Source organism: Ovis aries, chromosome 7 (assembly GCF_016772045.2).
Source record: "Ovis aries strain OAR_USU_Benz2616 breed Rambouillet chromosome 7, ARS-UI_Ramb_v3.0, whole genome shotgun sequence".
NCBI classification, from domain to species: Eukaryota; Metazoa; Chordata; class Mammalia; order Artiodactyla; family Bovidae; genus Ovis; species Ovis aries.
Window position 1 is genome coordinate 12,290,435 of NC_056060.1, and position 14,117 is coordinate 12,304,551.

The following is a 14,117-nucleotide window of genomic DNA, read 5'->3' on the forward strand; positions in this document are numbered from 1 at the left end:
ATTAGTGCTCAATACCTATCACTAGGGGCTTCCCAGGTGACTCAGGGTAAAGAATCTGCCTGCCAATGCAGGAGATGAGGCAATGATCCTTGGATCAGGAAGATCCCCTAGAGAGGGAAACGGCACCCCACTCCAGTCTTCTTGCCTGGAGAATCCCATGGACAGAGGAGCCTGGAGGGCTACAGTCCATGGGGTTGCAAACAGTCGGACACAACTTAGCAACTAAACAACAGCAACAGCAAACCTAATACTAACAATAATACCTAATGAGCATTTCTAGAGGCCAAGCCCTGGGCCAGATACGTTCCATCCATCACCTCATTTGATTCCCCAACAGCCCTGATAGGATGACGGGATTATGCTTTTTTTTTTCTTTTCAAATGAAGGCAGAGACTCATTTGACTCAAGAGTTGAAAGTAACTGTGCTAAGGACATGGCATCTGTGAGTGGCAGAGCTGGGGTTCAAACCTGCCCAGATATGACCCTGAAGCCTATGTTCTCCAGACTCACTGTACTGCCCACAGACGCCCCTACACTAGCAGCTATGATGTGGGAGAGGCCCTCCTCTCACACCCGTGGACCAGCACTGTGGGCGTCACCAGGGATCCCTTAGACCTGCAGGACCCCCAGGCCTTGGCCTAGACCCACTGACTCAAAATCTGAATTTTATCAAGATCATGGGCACAGCAAAGTCCGACAAACTGTGTTCCAGATCATCTACCTCTTTACTCCAGTTTCCCAAAGGGCTCGAGACCAGGAACTGAGGCCAGAAAGTGGGCGGCAGGAACTAAGAGTATTGCCGTATTGCCGGAGGTGGGCTGGGGATGGAGGGGAGCTAGGGGTGGAGGGGAGTTGGGGATGGAGAGGACCTGGGGGTGGAGGGGGGTGGAGGGGGCTGGGGGTGGAGGAGAGTTGGGGGTGGAGGGGGGCTGGGGGTGTGGAGGGGAGTTGATGGGGTAGAGGGGACCTGGGGGTGGAGGGGGGCTGGGGTGTGGAGAGGAGTTGGGGGTGGAAGAGAGTTGGGTGTGGAAGGGGACCTGGGGGTAGAGGGGAGCTGGGGGTGGCGAGGGGCTGGGTGGAGGGGATCTTGGGGTGGAGGGGGTAGAGGGGGGCTGGGGGTGGAGGAGAGTTGGGGGTGGAGAGGGGCTGGGTGGAGGAGGGTGGAGGAGGGCTGGGGGTGGAGGGAAGCTGGGGGTGGAGGGGAGCTGGGGGTGGGGCCCCCACTTATCTGCCCTCCTTGTAGCCAGGCCATCCATCTTTGGAGTCATCCAGGCACACAGATCTCAACAGGTGTGAGTCACTGCCTATTGCCACTGGATCAGGTGTCCCACATGCCCTTCCTGGAGCCTCTCCAGGGGGATGGTAGAAGGTCTCACAGGGCAGCCAAGCTTCACTGGATGCTCAGAGGCTTGGGAGAATCTCCAGACCCTCCCAGGAAGGGGTTAAAACAGAACAGGTTGCACTCCGCCTCTGAAGTGCAGGATTCACTCCCTGAGAGATTTTCCTGGAGTACTCCCTAACTAAATCCCAGTGTGGGAGAAAGCTGGGGGCTGGGAGTGGATTCAGGAGTCTGCTTTTGCTGGCAATGTCACTGGGAGTGAAAGTTGCTCGGTCACGTCCAACTCTTTGTGACCCCATGGACTGTACAGTCCATGGAATTCTCCAGACCAGAATACTGGAATGGGTGGCCTTTCCCTTCTCCAGGGGATCTTCCCAAGGGGATCGAACCCAGGTCTCCCGCATTGCAGGCAGATTCTTTACCAGCTGAGCCACAAGACTGGAATAGCCTTTAAAAGAAGCAAAGAGGATTGACTCCATTACTGAGTACCAACTCTGTGCCAGGCAAAGCGTGGAGTGTGCTAGTCCTTACCACCATCCCACAAAGTAGGATTATATGTACATTTCACAGGTGAGGACACTGGGCCATGGAGAGATTAACTTGTTTAGGATCTCTTCCTTCACAAGTGTCGCAATTTTCAGCCCCCAGGCTATAACCACATGGAACAGCAAGGCAGAGAAACCAGACATGCTGGAAGCATGAGTATTCCTAGGACCCTGAGCCACTTCTTCCCCAACAGCAGACCTTTGCTACTGAAGCCCCCAAGGAATGGCCTGAGGTCTAGTCCATCATGGTCAGGCCATCTTTCAATGACAGCATCCAGGCCCACTGGATGGAAGAGGAGGTGTTCCCAGCCATCGGCCTCTGGCTGGTGCCCCACACCGACCTGCCTCACCGGGTGTGCTGGGTGGATTGTGTGTCTGTGAGGGGTGCTTAGCATCCTCCTGCCCCGTCAGCCCCTGTGGAGCAGGCAGGAGAAGCAGGGGCTCTGGAGGGCACCTCACACCCTTTCAGAAGGCTTCCTCCTATGTCATACGACATCTGCCCAGCCTGTGGGCACATGGGCAGGGCGTTGTTACCAAAGGAGAGAACCCAGGCGGCTAATCAGCTTTGGAGGTTTCTAAAACCTCACAGGGACATGAGCCTGTGACGTGAGGAAAGGGGATCCAACCGTCCAAGCCTTCCCCGAGGGGCCACAAGCCTTGCTGGGGAGAGAACCCGTATCAGACTGCCAGGGTTTGGAGGCAAATCCCCAGCTGTCCCCAGGACCCCAGAGGCTTAACAAAGCCGAGCTCACCCGCTGGCCCTCCCCGCAGCCAGAGCCCACAGCTCAACTGCTTATACTGTTAGGAGTTTAAGGAGGCTGAACATCTTGAAGGTATTACCATTTATAGAAAAGCACATTTACGATTAGCTCTATATAAACACCTGGGGATTCATCTCCCAGAAGTCTAGGCTGGTGATGCAGGAGCCATCAGGCCCTCGGAGTTGACGCAGGCCAGGGAGAGCTCCCTGAGAAGTCTCTTCTCTTCTGTCCAACAAGCTTCCTTGGGTCCCCACTCTCTGTCCCCACTTTCCCTCCTCACACCCAGCCATCTGCTCGGAAGACGCACCAGCCTCCCCTACACGGCCAGGAGGGCTGGAGGATGAGGGGTTGCTGAGCCAGAAGTGATTCCGTCTCAAGGTCCAGGGCCGCGTCCCAGAGAGCTCCATATGGGGGCCTAGAAGAGCCTTCGTTAGAACAAAGGGGCATCTTAAATCCAAGGAGAGGCCTCCTGCCTCGGAACAATTCATCACTCGCCAGCCATTCAGAGCAACTGTGCAAATGCCCTCGGAGCCAGGGAGAAATTGGTCAGTGATCAGACAGGGAGGAGGCAGCGTGCCACAAGGGTTAAGTGGGAGGCTGCAGGATTCAGAACACCTAAGCTGCAGTCCCGGCTTCTCTGCTCACCAGAAGGTCGCCAATCCCCCTAAGTCTCAGAGTTCTCATCTGTAAAATGAGGATGATGACTGCCTATCTTCCAGTGTCAACACAATGACTAATAAGATAATTCATATAGAGCACCTGGGCAGGATGCCCAGTACGCAGCAAGTGTTTAATAAGCATTAATTTGAATGATTACCAACCAAAATTAAAGCAGCCTTTTTAAGGGACACCACCCAGAAGTACAGAGATTATGGGATACAGAACATTTTCCACTTGGCAAAACTTTTACCCTTTCTCAAAAGCAATGGTTCTTGGGACTTCCCTGGAAGTCCAGTGGTTAAGACTCCCTGCTTCTAATGCAGGAGATGTAGGTTTGATCCCTGGTCAGGGAACTAAGACTCCACATGCTGAGCAACATAGCCAAAAGAAAGAAAGAAAGAAAGAACCAGAAGTCTGTGAGCAGACTTCCCACCCTCATAGCTTGCCACCTTCCCAAGATACATAAATAATTTTGGTTTATGTGATAATACCTATGAGTGTACACAGATTAAACAGCAACAGCAGACTTTTGGCAGGACAAAGCAGGAGAGCACGACCATAATTTCATCATCACAATGACTGCTGGTCCATCAGCTAAGCACAATTCTAGAGATGAAACACCTCTTCTCTCCCAATCAAAAAAGCACACCAAATATCAAGTAAAGTGTATCATAATGTACGCTTTAAATATCTTATAATTTTATTATCAATTACACCTCAATAAAGCTGAATTTTTTTTTTAAAGTACACCAGCAGGAAGGTGAGTGAGGGGAATATCATCACTGTGTTAACCCTGAAATTATTCTATCATATTTTTTGTAAAGCAAATTGTGAAGCTTCAGAATGTTATCACTGGTACAGTGAGGTTTATTCTACCCCAAAGGTTTGAAAGTCAGCACGTAATTAAAAACTGCATGTAATCAAAATTACCCTTCAAAATCTTCTTAAATCACCCCCAAAGTTTATCTTTAAACACAAAAATCATGCTCAAAAGACTGGGATGCTCATAATATACAGGCATATGGAAGCTAAGACATACTGAACCAAGAGCTGAATAAAGCTGGCTTTCTCTCTCCCTTTTCCTACAAGAGTGTTTGGCTACATTCTTGTCAAATTGCATTCCAGTCAGTTAAATGAGTAAATGATATAATTCCACCACTGCAAATTGCTGCTATGCTCCTCTCAACTGACCCATGCTGAAACAGTTCTCCAGAAGCTACATAAGATGGAACTGCTCCCTTTATCCCTCCATGACCTGGGGGAAAAAAAGTAAGGGCACCCACTTACTTGCAGCCTGGATTCGAGCCTTCCGACTGACCACCAGCCCAAAGCGGTTCTGAGCCACACACTCATAGTCCCCCTCATCTGAAGGGCTGCCTCCTCCATCCAGCAGGAAGTGGCGGATCATCAAGGATCCATTGGCCAGCACAGTGGAGTGGGTACTGTCCTCCAGCTCCACCCCATTCTTCCTCCAGGTGATTCGCACTGGAGGAGTCCCCTCTACCTTGCAGCCCAGCATTATGGGCTGCCCAGGGACTGCAACATCATCGCTTGGCTCCACAGCAAATGCCAGTTCAGCAGAGTGGCCAAGACCTGCATCAGGAGGGGGAGAGAGAGTAAAAGGAGAAGTTAGTGTGGAATGAACTCGAAAACACAGGGCTTCCAAGTTCTCTGGATCTGAGTGTCCCATCCCCATCATTCTGCGATATTAATTAGTCTCTATTAATATATAGAAATGTATGCATTATGAAGTATCATCTCATGTAGTACAGTTACTTAATCAACAGACCGTCTCAGAGAGATGGATATTATTTCTACCACCTTTCTTTTATTTGTATGGTTTTTAAAAATATTTCTTTACTTGGCTGCATTGCAGCATGCAAGATCTTCATTGTGGTGCATGGACTCTATAATTGTGGCACGAGGTCTTTATTCATATCTTTTACAGAAAAGGAAACTGAAGCCCAGAGGTGTTAAGCAGCTTGTCCGAGACCTCAGAGTTAATAGTTACAAGTCTGGGACCTAAAAGCAAGACTGATTCCAGCATAGCTGCTGCCACTTCTGTGGCCACCTGGTTAAACACTGAAGCCGCACAGACTTTCACAGTGTGACCTCAGGTAAAGTATTCAATATGCCCTGGCTTTTCCATCCTCATCTGTTTAAATAAGGAACAACAATATGGCTTGTGTCGTTTGTAACGTGCTAAGTCACTTCAGGCATTCAGTCACTTCAGTCCAACTTCGCAACTCCATGACCTGTGGCCCACCAGGTTTCTCTGTCCATGGAATTCTCCAAGCAAGAATCCTGGAGAGGGTTGCCATGCCCTCCTCTAGGGGACCTTCCCAACCTGGGATCAAACCCACGTCTCATGTCTCCTGCATTGGCAGGTGGGTTCTTTACCACTGAGCCCCCAGGGAAGCCCTATGTTAAATATGACCTACAGGCGTAAAGGCACTATGAAAAGTTAAAATTTCTGAACAAACATAAAGTGAGATAGTAATAAATCGCTGCTTCTTTTTGCTGACAACACCATCTGAACAGGGAGAAGGGTGTGTGGGTTTAGGACTGGGTACAGGCCAGGTTATGGTCCAGCTCCACTGGCCCACCCCTAGGATGCTCTGGGGTTTGGCAGTTCCGTTTGTTTTGCCTTTGTCATAAAGAGGATGAGGGATACCAAACATCTACTCCGATTTCTCAAAATTCAGAAAGAAGGCGGCTCCTAGAACCTTTCTCCCAGCAACCTCTTCACTCCTGCAGAAGAGAAAGGAACTGGAAAAGGGGAAGACGAGGGGGAGGAAGAGAAGGGAGAAGATGAGGGTGATCAGGGAACCAGAAGTGGGAGAGGAGGGACGAGAGCTCCAAGCCCAGGCATGATGCCAAGTCCCCAACTTCTCCAGCGAGCAACTTACCAGACCAGTTACAACTTCAGTCCTGGGGAAATGAACCCACCTGGGCTGAGAAGGCAGCCACAGACCCCCTCCGCATTTCTGGGCAACTAGTGATCCCGGAGCGGGCCCCTCCCTTCACGGGCCAGCGCGCTCCCTGGCTGCGGGGAGACGGGGCAGTGAGGGGGAGAAAGGAGAAGGAGGAGCGCTGCGGCGAGGGGCGTTTCCCCCACCTTCAGGGAAGTGTAATTCGTATTTTAAGATATTTGAGGGTCACGCCCCTCCAGATCCCTTCCCATCCTTCCCAAGACTTGCGTTTCAGCTGCCTCGGCTCCGCACCCCAACCCCGGTATTTTAATAGCAACTGGGGGATGGATAAACTTTCTACTAGATGCGCTTGCGACATGCTGCTTCTCCGGAGCTAAGAGGGGAGAGAATACTGCCCAGATGAGTGTCTGCTGAGAACTTGGGGTGGGAGGGGAAGCGACTAGATTTTCACCTCTCTCGCGTGAAATGGGCCCGCTACAGCCCCTGAGGGAACAGGGTGGTGGTGACGGAGCTCCGGGCAGCAAAGCCCGCAGACCCCGAGCTCTGCGTGTGCTCCCTCCGGGGCAGGGCGGGCACGTGGGCATCCCCGCCGCTCTCTCGCCCTCGGCCGGCTTCTCTTTCCTTTCCTCAGCTCGCAGGGTGTCTCCCCCTCCCCACGCACGGCCAGCCGGGGACCTCTTTCTTCCTCGATCTCTCCCTCGCACTCCGCGTCCCAGTCCCTCTCCAAACCCGCAACGCGCTCTCTTCACCCATCTCAGCCCGCTCAGTCCCGGACTCCGCCCCCGGGGTCGGCGGTCTCCTAACCTCGGCCACCGCGGGCCACTCGGTGCCCACCCTCGGGCTCCGCGCTCCCCAACTCGCCCCTCGGACCGGACTCAGCCCTGCGGTCTCCCAAGGCTTGTTCCCCCCTCTCCCCAACTCCAGCCTGCCCGCCGATCCCCTGCTTTGCCGCGCTCCTTGCCGCTTGGTCCGGGCTCGGACACTACCGAGTCTTGGAGCCGCAGCGGACTGAATGTGAGGCTCTCATCTGGGGGGTCCGTCCTCAGCATCGCCTGGCTCCGCGCTCCCGGCAGCCGGGCCTCCGCGCCCTCTCCCGCGGCTCCTCCCCGTCCCGCCCGTCTCCCCTTCTGGGGCAAGTCCCTCCAGCCCGCGGGCCGCCGGCAGGTCCGCGCCGCTCTCCCCAGGTCCGCCCCGCGCGCCCGCTCACTCCCTTCTCGCGCCTTCCGGGGCTCGGGCCCCAGCAGCCGCACCGCGGGCGCCCTAGCTCACCGTCGCTCGGCGCAGGCAACAGCAGCAGCGGCAGCAGCGGCAGCAGGAGCCGGGGCCGGCGGCGCGGGGGCGCGGCGCGCGAGGCAGCCATGGGGCTCGCGGTCCGCTCGGATCGGCGACGCGCGGCTCTGGGGCCTCTCGCGGCTCACAGTGTCCCGCGGGGCCGGCGCCGGGGCCGGGGCCGGGGCTCCGGCCGGGGCCGAGCCCGGGCGGCCGGGGGCTGGGGCCACATGCCTGCCTAGGAGCTCCGGGGGCGCAGGGCGAGCGCGGCCGCTTGCGCCATCTTGCACCCACCCGGGCGATCTGTCAGCCTCGCCCGGGGTGCGCGCTCCGCACTCTCACCACCCGCCCCGCCCTCCCGCCGCCCGCCGCCCCTCTTCCTTCCCCTCCCGGTCCCCTCCCCCAGCCCCTTCTCCCCGGAGGCCGGGTCTGGGGAACAAAAGAGCCGGCGAGCGCTTTAAGCGGCCGGACATTCCCGGCTGCGCGGCGGACGCGCCCCCTGCGCTTTGAACTGGGGCCGGAGCGGCGGGCGCCATCCAGAGCTGCAGCCCCGGACCCCTCCCTGCGGGCCAGCTCCGAACTTGGGGGGCTGGGGGAGTGGAAACCCAGTGGACTGCGGAGTAGGACCGGGTTGCGGAGAAACACGCAAAGCTGCTGGATTCTCTCCTACCCACTCTTTCTGCTGCGCCCTTCTGCACCGTGTCCAAGTCTGTATTGTCGAGATAATTCCCTGAAAGCTGCACAAAGTTGTCAAAGATTCGGTTTTCCATGGGTTTCTGGTTCTTCCACCCAAAGGTTAGGACGTTTAGCTGCAAGGTTGGCCTCTTTAGACTGAAGAGTTGTGGCGCTTGGGTGGACAGGAGGGAGGAAGAGTGGGAAGGCGGCTTGGTCCAGGGCCCTGAGAGAGCAGACCTAACAGGACAATGAGAACGCTAAAGCAACCCGGGATCTGACCCCACTTCTCCCTGCTGGTTAGTTCAGCAAACCCGGGCAGTCACTCTGAGAGCTCATCTGAAAGATAAAGATATCCTGTCTCCCCTGCTCACTCTCAAGGAAATGTAAAGGATACAGGTCATGACAAATGACCTGATAACTGGAATAGCACACTGAAAGTTAACATTCCCAATAACACTTCTGTGCCACAAAGACTCAATGTTTCATGTCAGGGAAGGTAAAAGGAGATGACATCAGTCTCAGGTAAGGATTGTTACGGGAGATAGGCATGCCTCTTAGGAGATACAGCCCCACGCTCGCCTGCAGAGACCATCAGTCTTGGCCACTCGCTATTAAATGATCTTCTGTTGAGTTCAGCATGATGTGCTAGTCCATCAAAATTACTGAGCATCTACTAAGTTCGAGGAGCAAGAGGTTTAAAGAGAGTAGTCTCTGCCTTACTCAGCTATTGGCATTGAATTGGTCGGGCAGAGGAGTAATTACATCTCTCTTTTGATACCAACTGTGGAATTGCAGAGCAGGAGTGTTAACATATATAAAACTAACTCGGATGCAGATAGGTAAAGAAAGGGCCTCCAGAAATCAGGTAAGTTTACTAGTGATGGGGTTTGTGCAGCCCAAGGACTCTGTAGTAGCAACTGGAAGATGAACAGGACTTGAGACATATGAGCAAGCAGTAGGAGGCAATGGAGAAATTCAGGGTCAGGGAACACACCGAAGTACCAAACCAATTTCCTTACAAGGAAGGGCAGGAAGGATGAGCCTCTATTGGCCATAGGAAACGGAGGGGTAGGGGCCTTCCCTGGGCCGAAAGGCCTGAAACTCCCTCCTGCAGGGCTTGAATTCTCAACAACCCCTTCTTGGCTTGTCCTAGACTCAGGAGAGGTCAAATTGGTGTCCTGAGTTGCTGTCATTTTAAATTCATTTTGACAAGTGTTTAATTCTTCTTTATCACAACGCTTGGTCTGAGAGTGATATGCAAATAATGGCTATTCTCCTGCATGCAAAATTAACTCAGGGCTGGTTCTCCAGCCACTTTGGGGGTGGTCCTGGCCAGGAAGGCCTCTGGTTCTTGGTTCCCAGCAGTAGAAAAACACCCATAGTCCAGGCACTATAAAGATCCTAGCAGAGCAGTTGCCAACTGTAATCCTGAGATGTGTGTGGGGTGTAAGTGTGGAGTCTGGTGTATGACTGTTGTGCCTAGGTTTGAGTTAATGGACACCAGCATGATTGTGAAGGTGAGAGTGCATGTGTGGGTCTCTGAGCTCATAGGCACTGCACCCATATGTGTGAATGGGCATCACGGGCCATTTTGGAAGCCAGATTTATACAAAGAAGATTTGTCGAACCCAATCTCTGGAGTTTGGTGGTTCACTCCTCCCTTGCATCCGACAAAGTTAAAAAAAATGTGTGTCCAGATGAAAAGAGATCCTTGAAGAGCCTAAAAGAATGCCATCAAAGAAAGCATCTTTCCTAAGTTCAGGTGTTTTTTCTAAGTGCCTGTTGAGGGAGGGAGATGGTTCAGTTCCTTTTTTGAGGTGGGGGGAGTAGTTCCTATCCTAGGAGTCTGAGTAACCTACTTTATTGAAATATAGTTGATGTACAATATAAGTTACAAGTGTACAATAGTGATTCATAATTTTAAAGGTCATACTCCATTTACAGTTATAAAATTCTGGCTCTATTCCCTGTATTTCGCAACATATCCGTGGAGCTTATTTTATATATAGTAGTATGGACTTACCCTATCTTGCTCCTTCCCCTCTCCCCACAGTAACCACTAGCTTGTTTTCTCTATCTCTGAGTCTGCTTCTTTTTTGTTATATTCACTAGTTTGTTGTATTTTTTAGATTCCACATATAAGTAATAGAGTATTTAACTTATTTCACTCGGCATGATAACCTCCAAGTCCATCCATGTTGTTGCAAGTGGCAAAACTTCATTCTCTTTTATGGCTGAGTAGTATTTCATTGGCAAAGGTGATGGCACCCCACTCCAGTACTCTTGCCTGGAAAATCCCATGGACGGAGGAGCCTGGAAGGCTGCAGTCCCTGGGGTTGCTAAGAGTTGGACACGACTGAGCGACTTCACTTTGACTTTTCACTTTCATGCATTGGAAAAGGAAATGGCAACCCACTCCAGTATTCTTGCCTGGAGAATCCCAGGGATGGGGGAGCCTGGTGGGCTGCCGTCTATAGGGTCGCACAGAGTAGGACATGACTGAAGCGACTTAGCAGCAGCAGCAGCAGCAGTATTTCATTGCTTAACCATACCACATTGTCTTTCTCCACTCATCTGTTGATGAACATTTAGGATGCTTCCATATCTTGGCAATTGTGAATAATACTGCTGTGAACATTGACATGCACATATCTTCTCAAATTAGTGTTTTTGTTATGTTACATACCCAGGAGTTGAAATGCTGGGTCATATGGTGGTTCCATTTTTAGTTTTTTGAGAAACCTCCATACTGTTTGCCACAGTGACTGCACCAATTTACACTCCCATCAACAGTGTACAAAGGTTCCCTCTTCTTCAGAGAAAGTCCAGTTCTTTCTTATAACCACCTGCTCTTCTGCTCAAAACTCAACATTTCCCATCCTGGTAAGAAATACATTCTTTAGGGCAGAAAGGCTGAAGAAATTCTAGTCACTTGGTTCTAAAAACAAGAACATTTTTGGAAAATAGTTTATTAATTCATTACAGGGACAGATATATGATCAATGCATTGGCTTAACACTAAAGAATATCATAATTGTAAGGAGAAAAAATGCTGGAAAAATAATTAAATAATACAGCAAAACTACAGACAAATAAATGAGCAGGTACCGATTATACTTGTCATGCATCAAGAAAAGGTTTTTAAATGAGACTCAAAAACCATAAGGCATCCATGGTAGGTGACAAAAGGATTAATACCCTGTAAAAGGCCAATGGACTCTTTTCTAATAAAAATACTGCTACAAAGACACAAACCTAACACTTCCAAATTACCCAGAGCCCAAATCATATATAATGCTAGTGAGTAATGGCCATGTTCTTATCAACTGTGAGTTATAGGCAGATACCAGATTTATTACTTATTTGCTTTTGAGAAACAATTTTCCACCCAACCTAATGGGTTATAAATTGTCTCATTTGCAGCTATTTAATTTAAACCAGAACCTCAGTGCCTGTTAAACAAGAACATGAAAAATGACTATGTGGTGTAATGCTAAGAGCCTACTGTTAAAACAGCTATTTAATTCAGGACAGTTTTTTTTTTTCCCCCCCTTTAGGAAAAAAAAGAAAAAAATCAAAGCAGCCAAATAAAATGAGGCTTTTGACCTTCAGAGCACTGATGAAACATATACAGTAGTGTTAGCCACAGCAATGCTGAATGCTACAGAAATAGTACAAATGACAGTTCTGTCCTTAACGAGATACAAAACCAACATTAATAATCTTTAGTGTTATCATAGGCTGCCTGAAGGGGGAGGAGGAGGAAATGTAGGTGCGGGTGTCAAACCTGAGTGACACCCGAGTGTAATAAACACAGATGCTGAAAGGGTCTGAGGAAGCTGCAACTCCACGGAGAGACATTTCACCATTAACAAAAAAAAGGAAAGATAGACTGGTTATTTCTAATTTGGCTCAGAAGCCAGAGTTAACCCTTGATGTGCTTGCTGCTCTGTGAAAAAAAAGGTGAATTCAGGGAGAAGAGACCAAGTCCTAAATGGTCCTCTGAGAGGCTGAGGTGCAAAATCAAATAAATGAAACAAGTCAGGCTTGTCCCTGTGTGGGGGGTCAACAGAAAATGACTTCAGGACTGAATTTAAAGAAAGAGCAAAATGAGATGAGCCCATCACCCTTGTCCTGTGCGAAGACCCTACTTCCAGCACCCTAGAGGATGAGATTCCTCCCAGCCCCACCCTGTCAGTTCCTGGACAAGGTGCACAGAGTGGGAAGCGAAGGGGCTGCCCAGCCCCTAATTCCCACCCCGTTCTCCCTTTCAAGCTCCAGCTGGGAAGGAAGGTGCCTCAAACGCCTCTGTCCAGCAAACCAGACTTACCGCATGGAAGGGAGGGAATAATTGTATCCCAAGCCTCTGGGTCATGTTCCCCCTTCCCTGTCTCAAAACCTTCAAGGATGACTTGCATTTATCCTCTCTAAGGAGAACCCTCCAGTCTCAATCCCAGGGAGAAAGATGCAAGGGAAGCTGAAAAGTCCTCTCCCCACCCACACTGGGGGTGTGCAGTCTGCCTAGGGATGGGGTCTACAGAGGCACAGAGAAGCAGGGGCAGGAGGAGGATGATGGCTGAAGTGGACGGCGGACACAGGAGTCCCATCACAGCCCCAAACAGACATGAGGTAGTCGTGTTGTGAGGGAAGGGTGCTGAGACTGAACCCAGGCAGGAGAGCCACATGACACAGTGTGGGAGAGGCGAGAGAGAGACAGCAGGGACAGACAGAAGCCCCAGAGAGGAGGACAGAGCCCCGGAGCACAGGGGCACAGAGAAACAAGACCTTAGAGGAGTGAGGGGGAGGAGAGAAGGAAGAGCAAGATAAAGCAGATTTTCAAAAGCAGGCACTTCCCCAATTACAAAATTAGGTGCAGACTCGCTCTGAGGGGAGCTGGAGACACCCTCTCAATTTGGGCTCGGGGCACATGGCAGATGGGAGGTGATGCAACTGAAGTGTCAGGCATTCAGAGCCTACTTGCACTCAGCCCAGCCCAACCGGAAAGTGGGCCGGGGCTGTCTTTGTCAGACAAGGCATTGGAGACACTCTCAGAGTGTGTAATAAAAGGCTGGGTGACAGAGTAGGGCCCGCAGGGCTGGGGACAGACCACTCTGGGGCAGTGTCCTGACCTGGAGGATCAATTAGGCCACAGTGAGCACTGCCTGGCCCAGAGCTTCCCAGCTCACCAACCAGCACACACACATGTGCTCCACACATGTGCACATCACATGTAACTGTGCGTCACATGTGTCACAGAGTATGGGGGGAGTGAATAATCCAATCCTTCCTCTCCCCGAGCCAAAGCACCCCAGGAGGCTCCAAGTGGCTTGATGACTTGCAGGCAGAGACGAGTACACGTGTAGCCACACACATGTCGCATGATCCAAACCAGCCTGTCCCAAACGGTGCCCTCTAGGGGAGCTAAGTAGAGGAGGACGGGACTGGGGCTTTGGGCAGGCTTGGGCTGGCTCCTGGAGGGCAGGGGGCCTTTGGCTGGCAGTTGTTCCCAGGGGCCTCCTCCAGAGCCTCACTGGACTGGAGGTCCGAGTAGGGGCAAGTATCGCTGGCTGCCTCTGGCAGGCAGGTGAGTCTGTCTGGCCCAGGGGCTGCTTGCTCACACTCTCCTGGCTCTCGGTCCAGCCAGTCTTCCCCTTGACCGAGATCCACAACACTTGAAGTGAGGTCAGGAGCCTCTGAAGGCAAGGAATCTTCAGGCTCCAGGTCTTGGAGGTGGAGGTCAGGGGTCCCATTGGATGCACTAAAGTCAGAGTGGACGATGACTTCGGCCTCCACCTGGTTCCTGCAGGCTGGGGGAGGCTTCTTCCTCCCGTTGCCCTGGTCAGAGCAGAGAACACAAAAACCGTCACTGAGCGTGACCATCAGAAGAATGACTGTCACTCTCGGGGTGGAGAGAGGCTGACCCCCAGCCTAGAGC

At 51.7% G+C, this 14,117-nt stretch overlaps 2 protein-coding genes across 3 annotated transcripts in view; both read right to left on the bottom strand.

Annotated features, from left to right (window-relative positions):
- IGDCC3 (immunoglobulin superfamily DCC subclass member 3) overlaps window positions 1–7,812 on the bottom strand; it is a 43,868-nt gene extending 36,056 nt beyond the window's left edge. For both annotated transcript variants that reach the window (XM_042252050.2, XM_042252049.2), the window contains exons 1-2: window positions 7,508–7,812; window positions 4,593–4,898 (exon numbers count right to left, since the gene is read on the bottom strand). In XM_042252050.2, the coding sequence (XP_042107984.1) occupies window positions 4,593–4,898; window positions 7,508–7,598 (397 nt within the window). In that variant the 5' untranslated portion in view covers window positions 7,599–7,812. The remainder of the gene's footprint in view (window positions 1–4,592; window positions 4,899–7,507) is intronic.
- Window positions 7,813–11,135: 3,323 nt separating this feature from the next.
- The window catches only part of IGDCC4 (immunoglobulin superfamily DCC subclass member 4), a 38,823-nt gene continuing 35,841 nt past the window's right edge, over window positions 11,136–14,117 (bottom strand). Inside the window, exon 20 of the mRNA XM_027971500.3 lies at window positions 11,136–14,017. Within this exon, the coding sequence (XP_027827301.2) occupies window positions 13,604–14,017 (414 nt within the window). The 3' untranslated portion in view covers window positions 11,136–13,603. The remainder of the gene's footprint in view (window positions 14,018–14,117) is intronic.